This window comes from Neofelis nebulosa, chromosome 16, assembly GCF_028018385.1.
Source record: "Neofelis nebulosa isolate mNeoNeb1 chromosome 16, mNeoNeb1.pri, whole genome shotgun sequence".
NCBI classification, from domain to species: domain Eukaryota; kingdom Metazoa; phylum Chordata; class Mammalia; order Carnivora; family Felidae; genus Neofelis; species Neofelis nebulosa.
The window spans coordinates 64,669,171-64,688,521 of NC_080797.1; the positions used below are offsets into that span (position 1 = coordinate 64,669,171).

Sequence of the window (19,351 nt, forward strand, 5' to 3'; positions counted from 1 at the left end):
TTTCTAGGGCTTTCCCTCCTTGATAATGGCCAAGCACCACCCCCTCACATACTAATATTTGTAGGCTCTACACATACCAGGGCAACTCCCCGCCCTTTCCCACCAAGCCCTTCCTACAGGATACAGATGGAGAGAATAAAACTAGCCCCTAAAAACATGAATGAGTGAAGGGAAATCCTCCCAGCATGGGAAATAGAAACCTCTCACTCTTGGCTGCAGGGCTCATCAATAATTCAGGGGCTGATGTTGGGTCTGATCTCTGCAGTGGCCTCATCAATATTTCAGCTCCTTCCCAGAGCTCTGTTCCTTAGCAACCACATCATCCATGCTTTCCAGGAGGGCTGCTGGGCTTTGTGCTCCCCGCAGTCCCTGTTGTATAGGTGCAGTCAGTGCTTGTCCTCGTGGGCAGGGGAGGAGCCACTGGGACTGGCAGCTTTGGGCCTCACAGTCCCAGGGGCGATGCTGCATATAGGAGGCATGTACACACCAGGCGAGGGACAGGGAGAGGGACGGTATGGCATGTCAGCCCCTGCAGGTCCCCCCTGGCCAGGGGCAGAGAGACTGGGAGGGGAATTTTGGAAGGCGGTCAGGGTATGTCTCCATGGCTTGCCTTAGACTGAAACCCCTCCCCCTCATCCCTGCATGGGTCAGAGCCCGCCCTTGCCCCTCTGCTCTCCATAGGTATGAGGAAGAGGAGTGTTTCTCCCTTTTCCCCTCTCACCTGGGCTCAGGTGCTCGTTCCCTTTGTGGCTCAGGTGCAGTGGAGGCTTGCCTGCTACATCAGCTGAGACGACGTGCTGCCGGCTTCCTGCGCAGTGACAAGATGGCAGCCCTGTTCACCAAGGTGGGGAAGACATGCCCAGTGGCTGGGGAGATTTGCCACAAGGTACAGGAGCTACAGCAACAAGTAGAGGGCAGGTGAGCCCCAGGCCAGCTCCTCCCATCCCTCCCTTCTGCTTTTTGCACTTGGCATTTGCTACTTCCCAGGTTGGCTTCCTGGGCTCATCTCTTGCCGGGCCCCTTGGGTGAAAGACCAGCCTAAGGGTGGGGGTTGGCTCCTTTTAGACACAATGCCCTGTCCCCCACTTCAACCCCTCATTTTAGTCCTCTGGGTTCTTGTGGCACCAAACTCTGCTCCCAGTGCCACCAGTCCAGGGCCTGCCCCCAAGCCCTCACACTTTCTTTGCAGGAAACCCTCAGCGGGCAACCAGGATGCCCTGCGGAGACAGGGCTCTGCCAGCGGGAAGGCCCCGGCTCTCAGCCTACAGGCCTTAAAACACATATGGGTACGCACAGCGCTCATCGAGAAAGTGTTGGACAGGGTCATGCAGTACCTCGTGGAAAACTGCAGGTGACTGCCCCATCCCCCAGGCAGCCCCTCCTTGGGGCCCACCTCCTGAGCAGCCCTGCACCCCTACGCCTCAGCAGGCTTGATTGTTCACAATAGTCTATAGGCTTGCCCCGTCTTCCCCTCTACCACCCCAAAGGGTGCTACACCAGGCACCCCACCTGGGTAGACCATACCAGGCACCCCACAAAGAGCTCAGTCCTTATGTACTCACTTCTTAGTGATTCACATGAATGTGGTCTTTGTGGAGATGTCCCTGCTTGGTAAGCATGACTGCCCTGGAATGAGTCCTGCTGTCTGTCTTTCCCCCTGGCAGCAAGTACTACGAGAAGGAAGCGTTACTGGCAGATCCTGTATTTGGCCCCATCTTGGCCTCTCTTCTAGGTGAGCCTAAGAGCAGAGAGGCTGGTGCTGAGCTAGTGGGGGCTGAGGGACAGGTGCTGAAGGGGCACCGTGTGAGCTGACTGTCCCTGTCTTCACAGTGGGACCTTGTGCCTTGGAGTACACCAAGCTCAAGACTGCTGATCACTACTGGACTGACCCCTCTGCTGATGAGCTAGTCCAGAGGCACCGTATACGGGGTCCCCCTAATCGCCAGGACTCCCCTGCAAAGCGCCCAGCCCTAGGAGTAGGTATCCCTCTCCCCACCCCTCATACTTATCCAGGCTATGCCCATGAGCCTGTATGGAAGGGCAGTTTGGCCTCCATATTCTTTGCAGACGCAATCTGGCCCTTGGAGATGCACCAAGGTAGTGTTACCTCAGGAGAGCCTTTTATCCACACTGGCACATATAAATGCCAGGAGCACACCAATGGTCCATGGCTGGAGAGAAGAGGGTGGCCAAGAGCAGACCCAGGACAGAGTGGACCCCTGGGTCAGCTAGAGGGTCTGTGTGGAATCTTAACATTCCCTGAGGCTGATTCCCAGGGCTGGGGGCTGAGCCGTGCCTTTCTGCACAGATTCGGAAGCGGCACTCAAGTGGCAACGCATCAGAGGACAGGCTAGCTGCCTGTGCCCGCGAGTATGTGGAGTCCCTGCACCAGAATTCAAGAACACGGTTGCTCTACGGCAAGAACAACGTGCTAGTGCAGCCAGTAAGAAAACTTTAATGCCCACCCCTCCTCTCCCTCTCCTGAAGGCCCCAGGATTGGAACCTTCCAGTCACGTTTGTCCTGTTCTTCAGGGGTTTGACTAGCGAGAAGGGGGAGAAAGGGCCCTGCCCCCCACTTCAGTTTCACAAGCCTTGTGCCCAGCTGTGAGTTGGCAGGAGGCAGGAATGTCATCTGCCCTGGCTAACTGAGAACCAGGCTATCCAAAAGTGGGAATGACAGCCAGAAGACAGGACGAACAGGATGGCTGGCCCAGGATGTACCTGGCAGCCAGGAGACTAACAAGACAGAACCAGTAGCAGCACCAGGCCAGCCAGGGAGAGGAGGTGCCCACATCTACATGTCACTTGTGTTCTCCCCTACTTCCTCCTGGCCTCCATTCCAGGATCCTGTGACTATGCTAGATCAGCCTCCCCAGCTCCCCAGCTCCCTCCAGCTCCCCTCCTGGAGCTTATTTCCCATAGGCCTCCCCTGGGAGCCTCGACCCCTTATCACCTCTCCCTTCTGCTGTGTCTCCTCCCCCTAGAAGGAGGACATGGAGGCTGTCCCTGGCTACCTCTCCCTGCACCAGTCCGCAGAGAGCCTAACTCTGAAATGGACCCCCAACCAACTCATGAACGGGACTCTGGGGGACTCCGAGCTGGAGAAAAGGTGGGGGCTCTGGGACTCCCTCCCAGAAGCCAGGGAAGGGTTGGGGGGGGGCCTGCCTGGGGGGAAAGGTGGGTGGACATACTCAGCTTACTCTGGGAGGCAGGTCTCTCTCCTTATCCTGATGCCAAGAACTGCAGGAATAGGCTGCCTGGAGAGAGCTCTCTAAGATCAAGCCAGGCCTGGCATGAAGAGGTTTGCCTGAGCCAAGCTCTAGGCAGCTGAGACTGCCGGGCTCTGTGCCATGACAGCACGGGGCCCAGAGGGACATGGCTGGCTGAGGTCACTTCTCGGCTATGGTCCTCCTGTCTTCAGGGTAGTTTCACAGGTATTGGTGGTGGGAGATGAAAAAAGCGGGATGACAGGTCTTGGGACACAGTGACACCAATCTGGTTCATTTCCAGCGTTTACTGGGACTATGCCCTGGTTGTGCCCTTCAGTCAGATTGTCTGCATCCACTGCCACCAGCAAAGTGAGCCTCCCTTGTCCTGGGTACAGGGTTGAGGGGAAAGAGACTGCCTTCTCCCAGCCACATGCTGTGCATGGCCCATTGGATATCCTGTCCTCCTCCTGTCATCCCCGTGCTTCACCTAACCGGGAGACCTGGCTGACTGGGCTGTGGTGATGGCCAAGAGGTCTCAGGGAGGCCCAGGCTCACTCGCCCACGTACACCCCACAGAGAGCGGGGGCACACTTGTGCTGGTGAGCCAGGATGGCATCCAGAGGCCGCCACTGCACTTCCCACAGGGAGGACACCTGCTGTCCTTTCTGTCCTGCCTGGAGAACGGACTTCTGCCCCGAGGACAGCTGGAGCCCCCGCTCTGGACCCAGCAGGGGAAGGTACCTCAGGGCTTGGAGCACTCTGGAGTAAAGGGATGTGTGAGGGGGGTTCTCTGCTCACCTTCCTTCCTTTCTCCAGGAAAGCCTCTCCAATTTAGAGGCTGCCTCAGGTGGGACCTTGGATCAGACTCTGCTCTGCACAGGCTGACCACCCACCCTTCCCTCTGCAGGGGAAAGTGTTCCCCAAGCTACGGAAACGCAGCAGCGTGCGGACTGTGGATGTGGAGGAGATGGGCACCGGGAGGGCCACAGACTACGTGTTCCGGATCATTTACCCCGGCCACAGGCACGAGCACAGTGAGTATCCCAGGCCTCATCCGTGGAGGAAGGGAGAAAGATGCTCAGGGAGGTAGGGGAGTACAGTGAGACCCAGGAGGGGCTACAGGCAGGGTCCACTCACTGACCAGGCCAGGTTGAGAGGAGGGGTTCATTACTCAGCCTCTCCCCAGACCATCCCCTGCACATCATCCCTCTGAGAAGCTACCTGTCTCTTCCCCTAGCTGTCTTCCTCCGCCTCATTACCCCAAGATTCTTGGCTCAGCCGATATTGTACAGTATCCTCTTAGCCTTTCCTTCCCTGCCCCAAGGAAAAAAAAATGTGGTGAGACCAGAAATAGAAGATGGAGAACTCCACATTCCTCCTTGGCCCACAACCTGACCTCCACAAGGCAGCCTGGGTGCAGAATCAGTGCTTCTTTATGGACGGTGCAAATTGTTCACTGACTCCTCCAGAGCCAGAGCCCTTCTCAAACTAGCTACTGATGAGAGGAGCTTTAACTGGAGTAGGGATGCGCATCTGAAGAAGGTGAAACTTGGAGCTGCCTGGGGGACCTTGGGGACTCGGGGGCTGAAAAGGTAGCTTGGCGCTCATGGGTCCTGCCCTGCCTGCGCACCTTTGGGCCCATGGGGCCTGTGCATAGGTATCTGGTGACACCAGAGTTTCTTTTCTGGTCTGAGTGCTGGTACGCCCTATAGGCCAGACTCGCCAATCTTGGGGATAAGGTCAGAGAATTTACCAGTGTGGAGCATTTACTGCCAGCTGGACCACCTGCTCCCTAAATTTCCCAACTTGTGCCAATAAGTTGTGAGCAAGTTGTTTCTGTATTAGTGGACAGATTACTCAGACTGCTAACACACAGCCATGGCACAACCAGCCCCAACAGGCTTGAAGGGTACAAGACAGGGGGATTCCCCTTCCAGAGGTACCTAACTAGGAGTCATGTCTTGTGTCAGAATGTGTTTGCAAACCTGGCATTTAATCTTGGGCTGTTGCTCGGCTTAGATTACTTAGTCTCCGCTTCCCCTCTTTAAGCCTTGGCATTTCCCAATTCTGGTCACTTTGCTTCAAGGACTGCTTCCCCAAAGGGCAAGCCAGGGCCCCAGGAGCTGAAACCCAGCCGAGTGACTCAGGCTCCTCAAGAGCAGCTCAGGGCAAACCTTGGAGAAGTTTGGATTTACAGTCTGAAGAGGGGGGGTTTGGGTAATCTTCAAATTTGGTCTAGCCTGACCGTGACGCGAGCTAAAGAATGATCAGGATCCATCTGCCGACAGTCATACCCAGCCTTGGCCAGGGCTGGGGAGCTCCTGAGCCGCCTGCCTGTCCCAACTGGTCCCTGTCTTTCACTACCCTTGCTCCCCCATCAGTTCTGTCTTCTGTTCTTCCTAGAGAGGGTCTCCAGTGGAGCTCTGGAGCTGCCGCTTTCCCTCACTTTCTTCCATACTCTCCCCAATAAATGGTCCAGAGAGCTTTCCATCCCACATCCCCTTCTCCGTGCCAGGCAGGTTCCAGGTGACCCAGACTCTGCTCCCTCCCCCTAAGGAGGGAGTCTGGTCCCTCCTGCCTGGACCAGGGTCCTCACGCCTCTGCCTCTCTCGCTGTTCTCTTTGAGCAGTCACTATTAACTACCACCACCTAGCGGCCAGCCGCGCGGCCTCGGTGGACGATGATGAGGAAGAGGAGGATAAACTGCACGCGATGCTCTCAATGATCTGCTCGCGGAACCTCACAGCTCCCAATCCGATGAAAGGTTTTTATCCCTGCCCCTCTCCTGCCCTGCCCCGCCCCACCCCCTGGCCCACCTGCCACCCACCGCAGGGGCTCGGACGGCAGTGTTGGCATTATGGGACTGGTACCCAGGGCGGTCCCCCATCAGGAGGCAGGTCAGGGAGGGTGGAAAGAGGTGCCGTTAAAAAGAGGGGATGGTACAAAGAGCAGGTGGCTCTGGGCTCCCCACTTGGTGTAGTGTAAGGAGAGGGCTTCATGCCTGAGAGGGAGGATCGTCTGCTAGGAAGGTCTTGACTATTGGGAGCCCTGAATCGCTCTCCGAGCACTGTTCCCACTCCTGGGAGTCATGCTGGCAAACCTGAGGCAGTGTCTCTTTGTGCCCTGCTGGCAGGGAAGGCTGGACCCTCGGCCCTGGACCTCTGGTCCCTGACTTGACAAAACAGGATAGGGGCACCAGGCCCCTTCTGGGGGGGGGAAGGGGGGTGGAGGCTGGATAGCTCACGTGAATGAGTCCTGTGGCTCAGGTTGAGGTGCTAGAGCCACCACGGGAAGGGACCTAGGGGTGGGTTTACCCAGCAGGGCTGAGGGCTCTGGCAGGTACTGCCTGGTGCTTCAGCATGAAATCTGGAAATAAATGTGCCAGGGATATAAGATAGGTGTTTCCTGCCTTCACAGAGCCCGGAATCCACAGGTACAGAGGTCCCTTCGTTGTAAATGACACAGCACAGTGCCCATGGCCCCTCAATATTTGTTCCTCTGTGTACCACCCATCTTTCTTAGCACAGAGCTAGCCTGGTAGAGAGGGAATCCTGCTCTTTTTTTAGAAAGTGACTGGCCAGGGGATCTGAGAAGGCTAGGCCGGGATGCTCAAGGGAAAATTGGTTACGAAGGGCCAGCTCTCTCGGAGTTTAGGGGAACTTCCCCGTCCCCACCCATTCCCATGCCACAGAATTCATTTCTTCTCCCCTTCCCCTTCCCTACAGATTGTATCTAAGAATATGTGACACCCCAGCCATGGGTCTCCCCCCTTCCTGGGAAACCAAGTCCATGGCCTAGCACACATTTAGCACACCCTTAGCACAGCCCTACCAGCTGCCCCTACCCACCACATGCCTGCCCTTGCGCCTCCCTCCCAGCCCTCCTGGTAGGACCCACAGACCAGCCCGGGCAGGAGTGCAGGGGAGCCAGACAGACTGCCGTCTGGCCCCTTGCAAACCTGGGCTTGGGGCTGATGCTTATTTGTGGGATAATGGACTTTGAGCAGTTTGGGAAGGCTGAGTCAAGAAGGACAGGGACCCCCAGGAACTGATATCAGGCTTAGGCTGGGGGTCCCAGCAGAGGCCCTGTCCTGGCAGACTTGGCACCAGGAAGCCTGTCCCCGACTAGTCTTAGGGCCTCCAGGGTCAGAGAAGCCTCCATGTACATGGGGACCCGAGGCCTCAGGGCTTGTCGGGGCTTCCTCTTGGGGAACTCAGGAGCCAGACCAACCCAGTAGGCAGCCCCTGGGCCCCCAGTACTTGGGAAAGGGGAGGAGGCATGAGAGGAGAATTGGCAGGTGGTTGGGGATTTGACGTGGGAGCCCCCACCTCCACCCCAGTCCATAATGACAACACTGTTGAGTCCGTTCTACTAGCCGTTGCTTCTCAGGCCTGCGACATGCTTGACTTGTGCATGTGATTCAAGTGGCGGGTGTCCAGACTCTCCTCCCTCTCCCCCACCTCTCCTCCTTTTCCTGCTGCCTCCCCACAGAGCAGAGATGCTGTTCACTCTAATTCTGCTCCAGGCCAGGCACCTTTCACTCGGAGTCTTAGGGGCTGTGGGGTTCAACCACCCTGATTGTTTTTGCTTCAAACTTTCCTCATGCTCAGAGGAGAGAGTCAGAGTCAAAGCTGGCCCAGCAGACCCCTCCCCCCACCCAATGTCCAGCCTGCTGCCCCTCACCCAGTCACTCCAGAGCTCCAGCTGTCTGCACTGGGTTAATTCAGAGATGTGGTGTTCAATGCTGGCTGGTTCAGCTCCTTCCTGGAGAATTAAGGTGAAGAGCATTGACCCAGGAGTCTTGCCTTGGTTGGGCCCTACTTTCTGGGCATGAGCTTGTTTCCCTGTGTGCCCCGCCCCCTCATCCTCTGCACCTGTGGCGCCCCCACCTTCCCGCCTGTTGCCTGCTGCCTGCCTGGCTGGGCCCGCTCCTGCCCCCCTCCCACGACCGGCCTCTCCTGCCTGCTGCAGGGGCATGAGCTGGGTTCCTGCCCCACCCCACCTGCATTTATCCCCTCCCTCTTCCCACTTTTGGGCATGGCTTGCACCTCCTCACTCCCAGAGCCGCAGCCCCTCTACACCAAATATGTTCCCTTAATTTGCCTCCTGGTGGAGCTGAAGGGCCAAATATCTACAAAAATCCCAGCTGTGGGTCTGGGAAGAGAGCCTCAGGCCAAGACAGGGCATCCTTTGAGGGGAGTGGAGAGGGCTCAGCTCAGCCCTCCCCACCAAGGCACACCCAGAGCTGGAGTCTGGCTCCTGCAAAAACCAGTCCTAGGTCTGCTCCAGACTCCTGGCAGGGGCAGGGCCCAGGCTGTGATTCGTAGGAAAAAAAGCTACTTGAAAAGTCTCTTCACATGTCTCTCTTTCCTCCTCTTCCCTCTTCTGTGCTCTCCCCCTCCCTCCTGGCGTCATCTCCTGGTCCTTACACTTTCTGCCCTCACTTTGCTTCATCTTTGTGACTCACTGGACCTGCCAGAGACCCCCTATGAGCGGTATTCTGCCCCACTCAGGCCCTGGGAGCTCTGAAGGGTCTTCAGTTCTGATTCAGACCAGCTGAGCTGGCCCAATCTGCTGGCTGTGTAGATGCGTCCAAGGAACCATCTTCTGAGGCTGCACCTGGCACATTCTTCTGGACAGTGGAACTGTGTGCCCAGCCACCACCTCCTTAGTGGCCTGGCAGCCCCGGGAATTTTGCTCTTCTTGCCGGCTCACCTGTGTATTTGGAGGAGGCCACCATGCTAAATTCAGGCAAGGCGAGGATGGAGAACTCAGGAAGAACCCATGTGAGCTGGCAGCGGTGGCACCTGGCCTGGAGGGGAGCACTGCTCCTCCTTAACCACAAGATCTAGAACCCTCGGAGGGGTGAGGTCTGGGGACCAGGACAAGTGGCTCCGGGATCCTTAGGAGCTTTGATCAGGGGAGACTCCAGGTGTGGAGAGGTTCAAAGTATGCAGGATTGCAGGCACCTTCCTGCGCATCTCAGAGTTTGTCCAAGAGAACCAGGCTGAATCCTCAAAAGCCAAGCCAGCTAGCAGCGTTTTAGAGAGCTTAGGCTTTCGTTCCTTCTCTTTTTTCTTCTCCCTCTAGAAAAGCAAGCGTTCATTCCATTGCTGCTAGCAAGTTGGAGAGAACAGACACACTTACCCACATGCAGAAAGACTAGGTGGAGGGCGGGAAATGTCAGGCACTCTCCACCATTTCCATCTCTGGGCTCCGCACCAGGCAGGCACCACCCTATGGATTTGCTACCAACGGGTGACTCCGTGCTGCAGCTCTGGGCACAGAGGTGGGCGTGCTTCAGGGTGCTTGGGGGACGAGGCCTGCCAGGCCCTGACCAGGGCCCCCTTCCTGTCCTCAGATGCTGGTGACATGATTGAAATGCAGGGCTTTGGGCCCGGCCTGCCAACCTGGCACCTGGAGGCCCTGTGCCGCCAGGGCCCCTCCTGCCTCTCCTGCTCCACCAGCAGCTCCCCATATGCAGCCCCCAGCCATTGCAGCCGTGTCCCCGACCGGTGAGTGGGCAGGGCCCAGAACACCAGCTCCCTGTGGGTGTGTCTGTGTGTGGGCATTCTGCCCTTCAGGGCTATGTCACTTGTCTGACAGGGTGGCCTCAAGTTGGACAGACCTGGGTTCGAATTTCACTTCTGCTACCTATGTGACTTTGACAAGTTATTGAGTCTCTGTGGGCCTCTACGTTTCTGAGCCTCTGTTTCCTCATCTGTAAAATGGGAATAATACCACCTGCTTCGTAAGGTACCTGTAAGGATTAAATGAGGGGTATGACTCATACGAGTGCCCAGAGCTGTGCCTGGCACCATGGTAGGTACGCGGTACTTGCGAGCTCCCCTTCCTAATGTGGATGCAGATTCTGCCATCAGGCTGTACATCTGAGGACACACCAGATATCTGAGCATCTGCCAGGTGCCAGGAATGGTGCGTGAATGGCATTTGTGTGCGGGTCACATTGCCAGCACTTGATGCTTTTGCAAGGTGCTCTCTTTTACCTGTTACTCCTAATGACCTGAGGTGGTTCTCTCCGTTTTCACATGAGGAAACCCAGATTCACTAACATGAAGTGAAGTTAGTTGCTCAAGGTCCCTTGGGTGGTTGGGGGCCAGTCTGGGTCCCCAGCAGCACTACCTAGGGTGGCTGCCAGACACAGGGAACCCACAGACGTGTCGCTGGGCTGTGGATCCTGCTCCTTGTACCGCCCGAGCACCTTACCTGTCCCCCACACAGGATGTCCTTCTCTCTCAACCTCCCCCAACCAGAGGGGCCGTAGCCCCTCTTCTCTGAACCAGGTTATTTCCACAGGTTGCCCCTCAGGCTGCTGTGTGAGAGCATGAAGAGGCAGATCGTGTCCCGAGCCTTCTACGGCTGTGAGTGCAGGGTGAGGCGGGGTCGTGAGGGGTGGGGGCTGTGGGAGGCACCACCTGACGGTGTTCTGGCTCCCCTGCCCCCCACAGGGCTGGCTTACTGCCGCCACCTGTCCACGGTGAGGACCCATCTGTCAGCGCTCGTGCGTCACAGCATCATCCCGCCTGCCCGGCCCCCAGGAGCCTCCGGGGGCCTCACCAAGGACGTGTGGAGCAAGTATCAGAAGGATGAAAAGGTGCACACTCTGGGATGCCAGGGCTAGGGGCCGGGGCAGGGTGGGGAGCAGCAGTGAGTGCAAAGCAGCCTCCTCTGGGAGCAGCTTTCATAGACCAGATGGGCATTCAGGTAAAATGTGGTAGGGCCAGGACCAATGGCCTTGGAGTGGCCCAGGTCAGACAGCTGGGTCTGTGGGTCTCCATAGGAAGGGGACTGGACTGGTTCTTGTCTGCTTCCACATTATTCTGAAATCTTGGGCAAATCTCTGCCTCTCTGCTCTGTTGCCTATCCTGGAAGGAAGAGAGGTTGAACTGGATCTCATCCAGCTGTAGTCTGGGGCAGGGAGGATGTGACCCTCCCAAAGCAGAGTCTGTCTGGGCTTCAGCAGAGTGACTGAATCACTGTCCCGGCCCTAGCTCTCCATGGGATGGATGGAGATAGGGCCACCCAGCCGGGCCGCAGTTACCATGGGGGCTATATGACCTTTACTTCCTGGGTCCCACAGAACTACAAGGAGTTGGAGCTGCTACGGCAAGTTTACTATGGAGGTGTGCAGCACGAGATCCGTAAGGACGTCTGGCCTTTTCTGCTTGGCCACTACAAGTTTGGCATGAGCAAGAAGGAGATGGAGCAAGTAAGGGGGCCCCTCCCTCCCGTGGGATAGGGAGATGAGCTGAGCCAGGGGACCCCAGGGAGGGACGGACCCCTGAAGCCTTGGCGCCTTCCCAGACAGAAAGGAACATGGCACAGGAAGATGTTAGCAGAGAGCAGCCCCGCAGTCTTCACCCCTGCTGTCCCAGGACACCCCCCCCTCCATGGTCATGGTATGCTCTGAGACAGGTGGACTCAGCAGTGGCAGCAAGGTACAAGCGGGTGCTGGCAGAGTGGAAGGCCTGCGAGGTGGCAGTGAGGCAGCGGGAGAGGGACGCGCAGCCAGCCACACTCACCAAGTTCTCCTCGGGCAGCAGCATCGACAGCCATGTGCAGCGCCTCATCCACCGAGATTCCACCATCAGCAATGACGTGAGCCTGACGGGACCCGGGGCAGCCAGGGGCAGGGGCCACCGGCGTTTTATAGGAGTAAGATGGAGTCCTGAGCACCAGCCCGACCTCTAGTAGTCACTGGCACCGGTGCCCTGGGAGAATGGCTTAATGTGTCTGTGTCTCATTTTCTTCTACTGAAAAACCAGATGACTGTCCCCCTGCTGCCCATTTCTCTGAGTGTTGCAGGAATAAAATGAGATAGTGCACTATGTTCTGTTTTAATGGACAAGAAGGGAAAGAGGGATGTATCAGGATTTAGGGAAGCCCTCCATCCTTGTAGAGACATCTCAAGGCTAGGGACAGGCAGCCCGGGTTCGAGTCCCAGGTCTGCTGCCAACAAGCTGAGTAACTTCTTTTCTTTGGGCTTTGGTGTCCCCTGTCACCTCTGACTGTGGAGGTTTCACCAAGAGCTACTGGTCAGAGACCAGAACAGCTCTCAGGTCCCATTGGTGTCTGGAGATCTCCCTCCCTCTGTGGTGTTTTCCATCCCCTAGTGGAATTAACCAGGCAAAGCTAGTTCAGAGCCTATGTAGTTCTTCTGGCATCACCCCTGCCTTTAGATGAAGAGCAGGTGCCAAACCGTGGCTTGCTGGGCTGAAACAGAAATGATAATTTTCTGTTTTAGGGATATCCTTTTATTAACTTACATGTTTGTTTGTTTTTTTTTTTTCTCTCTAAAATTGTCTTTCTTGATAACATACATTCTTATCACTTTACTAAATCCTTACTAGCGTTAACAGAAAACTGAAGCTGGAGAAATATAACTTTGTGCTCCTTTCCATGTGCTTTGTTCTTACTCCCCTATTTGTGAGCATATTCTCTTTCTCTCTGGCTTTGGGTTTTGTACAGTCCTGAGTCTGAACCAGTGCCCCAGATGCTTAGCACATGAACAGCAGTAGCTTTCCTTTGCTGGCACTAATCTGAAGCTCTGTGTCGCCTTAGAATCATGGCCTTGCCTGATTCTAACCCAACATTTCATGCTTCTTGCCAAAGTGAAAACTCCTTTTAGTAGCCCTTTCCCTACATAGCCCAAATAGAAAAAGAAAATCTGTATATGTCTCTTTGATTCTCTCTGGGACTTGTCCACAGAGGTAGACTGTTTCTTTTTTTTTTTTTTTTTTTTTTTTTTTTTTCAACGTTTATTTATTTTTGGGACAGAGAGAGACAGAGCATGAACGGGGGAGGGACAGAGAGAGAGGGAGACACAGAATCGGAAGCAGGCTCCAGGCTCCGAGCCATCAGCCCAGAGCCTGACGCGGGGCTCGAACTCACGGACCGCGAGATCGTGACCTGGCTGAAGTCGGACGCTTAACCGACTGCGCCACCCAGGCGCCCCAGAGGTGGACTGTTTCTAATCAGTAGAACAGGTTACCTTGCCATTTGTCCCCTCCTGAGCGTGTGTGTGAAACTAATATAACTGATTAGGCACTTACTAGAGAAGTTTCCTGTCTTGTTCTGCCAAAGAGTCAGTGGAAAATAAGGAAGAACTTGTTTTCCTAACACCTCCAGCCTGCCGCCCACCAGGCTGCCCTAGCAGCCCCACCAAGTCTAGTGCCAGCCTTCATTAGTACCAAGCTCTCTTAACTGGAGGCAGCCTCACGTCTTCAGGCGTTAGTAGAGTTACATGTAACTCACATCCGCCATCAGGTGTCTAAGCTTCTAGTTCCCCTTCCCTGCAGCAGCCACAGGCAGTCCTGCAGTGCTTCACACTTTTTCTCAGGCCCCAGAGAGAGGCCTGAGGAGGGGGGGACTGGATGGGGCTAAAAGATGGTGTGTCCGTGTTTGCCCGGAGCCTGATTGCTCTCCCCCTGGTTGTGTGGGTCAGAGGGGAGGCTTGGCAACCTGGGGGTGGTGCGTGAGGCAGTGTGGAGGCCATGGAGTTGTAGAGTTCTCCATCCCTCTTGTTCGGACCCCAGGAAGGAAACGGTGAGCTGAGGGAAGGTGCTGGAGTATAGGTGTGAGCCCCACCATCTCTTCACCCCTACCAGGTATTTCTCTCCGTGGATGACCTGGAGCCCCCAAAGCCCCCAGGCACTGAAGATCCCAGACCCGAGCCTGAGCAGGAGCCGGGAGCAGGGCCCCCCGGCACCACCATGGTGGAACAGCAGCAGTCAGTGGAGTTTGACTCTCCAGACTCGGGACTGCCATCCTCTCGCAATTACTCCGTGGCCTCGGGCATCCAGTCGAGCATAGACGAGGGGCAGAGCATGGGCTTCGAGGAGGAGGACGATGGCGGTGGGGAGGAAGGCTCCGACGGGCCGGTCCTGGCAGCCCGTGTTTTCTCCGAGCCCCAAGATCCCAGCCAGGAGAAGGCCTCGCGGGCTCGCGAGCTGGAGGCAGGGGAGGAGCTTGCGGCCGTGTGCGCTGCTGCCTACACTGTATGTGGACATTCCCCAGGGACTGTTCTCAGTCAGCCCCAGAGGCCCTCCTGACATCCCTGAGGCGCGGGGATGGGCTGGTGGGCGGAAGGTGGGGCTACCCTCACTGTCCTGCAGGGGGCGCTGAGCGCATCTCTCAGCATCCCTGGGGGCTCTGTTTTCAGAGTCTCTTGGTTCCTGCGTTGCTGCATCCCTTTATGTAGACACCACTTCTGGCCCCCAACTCATTCCTGAGGGCCCCCCACTCTTTCAGATAGAATTACTGGATACTATGGCCTTAAATCTGCACCGCATAGACAAGGATGTGCAGCGATGTGACCGCAATTACTGGTACTTCACGCCCCCCAACCTGGAGAGGCTCAGAGACGTCATGTGCAGGTGCCACTGTGGGGCAGGGTTCAGGGAGGGAGGCAGGGACCCTCCTCTGTGAAAGGTTAGGTCTGGCAGGTGCCCTGCTCCTCTGCCCTGCACTGAAGCACACTCAGCTCTCTCCGTCTGGAACACTTCCCCGCTGTGCCCCCCACCCCACCCCTCTTCTTTCTTAGAGGTCTTTCACATCTCAGCCTCGGCCATACTTCTCCAGGAAGCCTAGCTGATTGCCCTCACCCGAGCAAACCGAGCGGTGAAAGCCGTTTATTGTCTTTCCCTGAGCCCCTGGGTGCCTTGAGGACAGAGACTGTGGGTTGAACCCCATGAACTTTAGGGTCATGGAAAGGCTGACTTCTGGGTAGCAGGCCGCTCTAGGGACCATCTCCCTAGGGGTCCCTGCGGGGAGCAGAGGATGGCACACAACCACAGTGGCTCTCTCCCCGTCATTTCAGCTACGTGTGGGAGCACCTGGACGTGGGCTATGTGCAGGGCATGTGCGACCTGCTGGCACCTCTCCTGGTCGTCCTCGATGATGGTGAGGGACTGGGCCGGGGGTGTGGGTTGAGAGTATTCCCAGAATGGTATTGGGATTGGGCTGACATCAGCTGGAGAAAGGAAAAGAAGACCACTAGTTCTGGAAGGGTGGGAATGTAGGCCAACCCTGTCGTCCGGACCACAGGACACCTCCTGTGAGATGAGGCATTGGGGTCTGCTGCCTTGCCGGCCTCACTCCCATCTCCCCTCAGATCAGCTGGCCTACAGCTGTTTCAGCCACCTCATGAAGAGGATGAGCCAGAACTTCCCCAACGGGGGCGCCATGGACACCCACTTTGCCAACATGCGCTCCCTCATCCAGGTGAGGTGTGCAGCTGCCTGTGGGCTCGTGACCAGGCACCTCCAGGCTCGTCCATAATCCACAGGGAGGCCAGGGAGCATTCCAGAAATGTCCTTTATGTATAAGCTTAATTTCTATCACTTGAAAAATCATTGTTTTCAGTGCTGCAAATTGAGGGGGATATCAGTATGGGAATTCTGTGCCCGTGAAAGTGTTGGTGAGTAGTACAGGTGACAGTGAATCAAACACCCAGAAAATGGTATAATTGCAAAGAGAGCAACTCCCAGAGAGATGGATGGGGCAGCAGAGGGCAGCCTCCACCCAAGGAGACCAGAGGGTCTCGGGAGCGATGCCAGCAACCCGCACAGTGGGCAGAGGAGGCTGGGAGAGGCAGCGTCAGCTCAGTTGGCCTCCTTTTCTCTACTTCTGCAAGATCCTGGACTCAGAGCTGTTTGAGCTGATGCATCAGAATGGAGACTACACCCACTTTTACTTCTGTTACCGCTGGTTCCTCCTGGATTTTAAGAGAGGTAAGAGATGGGTTGATGGTGGGACTAGGGTCAAGGCAGTGGGAGATCCTTCTCCCCCAAAGTCAGTGGTTCCTAACCCTAATTGCACTTTGGAACCACCTGGGGAGCCTTTTAGACATGCCAGCGTCACACGCTCACCCAGCCTCAGACTTAATGAAGTGTGGCTGCCTGGGCATCCATAATTTTAGAAGCTCCTTACGTGATTCCAAAGTGCCGCCAGCAGTCACCCTAAGCCAGTGGTTTTGGGGACTGTTTTCAAACCAAATCTTCTCAAGCAGCAAGGCTTATAAAGAGCAGCTGACAAGAGCACAGATGTGAAGGCTGCCCAAGGCCAGTGTGCGGGAATCACCAAGGAGAAGGGCAGGGTCTCGACCTGGGGCTTGGAACCCTCTGCTTGGACAGGGCTCTGTGGAACGGGGAGAACCCCAGGACCTAGGCCCCTGGAGCTCTGTCTCTGCATTTGGCTCTACCTAGAGACCCATGGGGAGCCAGGCTCAGCCTTAGCCCCTATCTGCCCCCAGAGCTGCTGTACGAGGACGTGTTTGCCGTGTGGGAGGTGATCTGGGCGGCCCGGCACATCTCATCAGAGCACTTTGTCCTGTTCATCGCCCTGGCCCTGGTAGAGGCCTACCGTGAGATTATCCGGGACAACAACATGGACTTCACCGACATCATCAAGTTCTTCAATGGTAGGAGCCGCTCCAGCCATCCCGGCTGCCCCCTGCAGGGGTTTGGGGGGCTCCACTTATGGCCCAGGAAGGGTTGGAGGGGCTCTCAGAAATCTCCAGTCCCTTCCCCATAGGCAGATGTCCCGAGTCCAGCAGGTGGAAACAGCAGGGTGGGCCACCACAGGGCTCCTCGCAGACTACTGCCCCTGCCCCAGCATCCCCACAGTTCTGTCTCCCCCAGAACGGGCTGAGCATCACGATGCCCAGGAGATCCTGCAGATTGCCCGGGACCTCGTCCACAAGGTGCAGATGCTCATAGAGAACAAGTGAGGGCTGTGGCCAGGAAGCGGCAGCTGACTGGAGCCTGGGCTCTGGGCCCCTGGCCTCCACGGTCAGAGGCGCAGGGCAGTGCAGCTGAGACTGCCCGAGCCCCGGCCAACCCTGCCTGCCCACCCGTGTTCCTAACAAAGCGTTTGTGAGCCTGGGATCGGACTCTGGGCAGTACTGGCCCTGCAGGGCAAGTCAGTGGCCTGGATGCCCTCAGGCCAGGGATGGGATGGGAGAGGTTGGCCTCAGGGAGTGGCTCCCCTGGGGAACACCTACTCTGCTCCCCTCTCAAACACCTGGGAATAGCCCCACTGTCACCTGCAGCCTCAGCCCGGACTGCTCCTCCTGGCCTCTCCTAGGTCAGCCTGGGGCCGTATAGATATAACGGCCGTAGTTGCCTGGCCCCACCTGGCATGGGTCATGTGGGCAAAGGGACTCTGTGCTGTATCTCTTCTTCGAGTCCTCTTGCAGGCATAGTGCATATGCCCACCGCAGCCCCAGTGGGGGCAGCCGGAACAGCTGCCGGTTCGGGCATGTGTTCTGGGTGCAGGAGACCTTGAGGCAGCCAGAAGATGCGGGCCCAGTGGGAAAAGCCCACCTCAGCAGCACTGCCACTGCCTTTGGCCACCTGGGGTGACCCCGTGCGCTCCCCAGCCCATACAGGGCACCTACGTGTACCTGTACAGTTTCACTCTCACCACCTAGTTCTTGCTTTATGCATTAGATGCCCCCCTGAAAAATGACACTTTTGCCCACTGGATGACCTGGAAATGCAGTGGGATCATTGCCCTTGAGAGGAATCCCAGGGTGATTCTTTAGGGAGGAAATCCTGTGATAGCCTCCTCTCAGGGACAGGCCCCAGAGCTTTGGGACAGCCCATCGCCTGTCTCAGGCACCCACTGGGTCCCTCAGTCTGGTGGGGGGGTGGGGAGGGGAGGATGCCTGGGTCATCCCTGTTTGTCCCTGGTGAGGAGCAAGGCCAGCCCTGCCTGCCCCATGCTCCTCAGGATGCCAAGAAGCCTGGAGACCCGAAGCCCCCTGGAGGAGCCTCACTCATAGAGATGTCGGGAAGGGCCCAGCTCCTGATCCCAGGCCTAAGCACACTGCTTGCTCTGTCATCCCTACTTGCCCCCCCCCCCCTCCCCAAACACATAAGGCTAAGGCTCTGCCCTGGGGCCATTCTGCCACAGGGGCCTGTCCAGCAGTCACTTAGGTCTGGAAACTCCCTGCCTTTGAGAAACATGAAAAGGGCCCAGCGGCCCTTGGGCATCCTGCAGTCTCCTCAACCCACCCCTGTCCTGGGCACTGCATGGCCTGTCTGAGGGCCAGCTGCCCCATTGCCTACCCTTGTCTGTGAATCCTCAGCCTCCACCAAGTATGGTGGCCATTGTGTGCCTGCCTTAGTGACTCTGGTTTTGTGAGAAGCAGAGTGTATATGTTTTTTGGTTCAGAAACTATACTCTTCAGTGTTGTTAACAGACCAATAAACACAGCATTTGGCAATCCTTGTGGCTCTGGGGGCTGCTGAGTGGGCAGTGGACACTCACTGGACAGTAAGTGACTTTGTGTACTGGCAAATTCTGGAAGCTCCACAATTGAACTGTACAGAGGGCCAGCCCCACAAGGCAAGGACGGTGAAAAAAAGAGAACCAAAGTTTCCAGGAGAGAGGGACCTCAGCTGTGGGCTGGTCAGGAGCAGGGGATAGCTAGACCCCGAATACTCAGTGGGGCGACTTCACCCCAGAGCCAGTGTTCCTATCTCAGACCAACCAATGACTTGACCAGCCTCTGGATGAGTATAGGTCCCTGTCCCACCCCTTCCCCAGCCTTCCTGCCCTCTTGACCAGCCATAATGATGAGTTGGAGCTTGAATTGGAGTCTGCAGGAGCTTCCCGGCCCCTCCAGCTGGTGGGGAAGGACCCAGCCCCTCTGGCCCTGGCTCCTGGCCACGGAGCACTCTGCGATGCCTGCTCCAGGATGGGGCATGAGGAAAGTGTCAGGAGGGATCAAACCTGCTGAGGGCCCCACTGGAATAGTAGGTTCCCACCTGTCTTCCCCCACCCTAGACCACTGCCCCCATCATCGAGGGCTCCGGCCATCAGCATGTGCTCTGGTCTAGAGGACACAGACTTTCTGGCATCAGGGCCTGTTATCAACTCAGAGCTGCCAAGGCAAGGAAACTAGTTGGCACAGGGAAATCTGGGTCCAGGGAACCTTATAAACCCCTCAAGGCAACACTTCCCCCACTGTTGCCTGGAGCAGTCTGAATTCCCGGTGCTGTGACTTCACCAAGACTCCATATAAACTAGCCTGGGAGTGGTCTGGTTCCTTTACATACTCCCACCTTCCTCTCCACCCAGAAGTGTGGGCACTCCCCATCCTCCTGGCTCGGCTT

The 19,351-nt window shown here is 56.8% G+C and overlaps 1 protein-coding gene across 7 annotated transcripts in view; it reads left to right on the forward strand.

Annotated features, from left to right (window-relative positions):
• SGSM2 (small G protein signaling modulator 2) overlaps positions 1 to 19,351 on the forward strand; it is a 39,785-nt gene that overhangs the window by 18,514 nt on the left and 1,920 nt on the right. For 3 of the 7 annotated variants that reach the window (XM_058704765.1, XM_058704772.1, XM_058704771.1), the window contains 22 exons: positions 756 to 918; positions 1,190 to 1,351; positions 1,665 to 1,732; positions 1,831 to 1,976; positions 2,309 to 2,443; positions 2,985 to 3,109; positions 3,511 to 3,578; positions 3,786 to 3,946; positions 4,117 to 4,243; positions 5,839 to 5,973; positions 9,571 to 9,724; positions 10,527 to 10,591; positions 10,679 to 10,824; positions 11,311 to 11,439; positions 11,646 to 11,828; positions 13,838 to 14,227; positions 14,481 to 14,605; positions 15,049 to 15,131; positions 15,343 to 15,452; positions 15,865 to 15,961; positions 16,483 to 16,650; positions 16,856 to 18,461. In XM_058704765.1, coding sequence (XP_058560748.1) covers positions 756 to 918; positions 1,190 to 1,351; positions 1,665 to 1,732; positions 1,831 to 1,976; positions 2,309 to 2,443; positions 2,985 to 3,109; positions 3,511 to 3,578; positions 3,786 to 3,946; positions 4,117 to 4,243; positions 5,839 to 5,973; positions 9,571 to 9,724; positions 10,527 to 10,591; positions 10,679 to 10,824; positions 11,311 to 11,439; positions 11,646 to 11,828; positions 13,838 to 14,227; positions 14,481 to 14,605; positions 15,049 to 15,131; positions 15,343 to 15,452; positions 15,865 to 15,961; positions 16,483 to 16,650; positions 16,856 to 16,959 — 3,044 coding nt within the window. In that variant the 3' untranslated portion in view covers positions 16,960 to 18,461. Of the gene's footprint in view, positions 1 to 755; positions 919 to 1,189; positions 1,352 to 1,664; positions 1,733 to 1,830; positions 1,977 to 2,308; positions 2,444 to 2,984; positions 3,110 to 3,510; positions 3,579 to 3,785; positions 3,947 to 4,116; positions 4,244 to 5,838; positions 5,974 to 9,570; positions 9,725 to 10,526; positions 10,592 to 10,678; positions 10,825 to 11,310; positions 11,440 to 11,645; positions 11,829 to 13,837; positions 14,228 to 14,480; positions 14,606 to 15,048; positions 15,132 to 15,342; positions 15,453 to 15,864; positions 15,962 to 16,482; positions 16,651 to 16,855; positions 18,462 to 19,351 lie in introns of those variants that run through there. The other 4 variants (XM_058704766.1, XM_058704768.1, XM_058704769.1 and 1 more) reach the window with 4 other exon arrangements.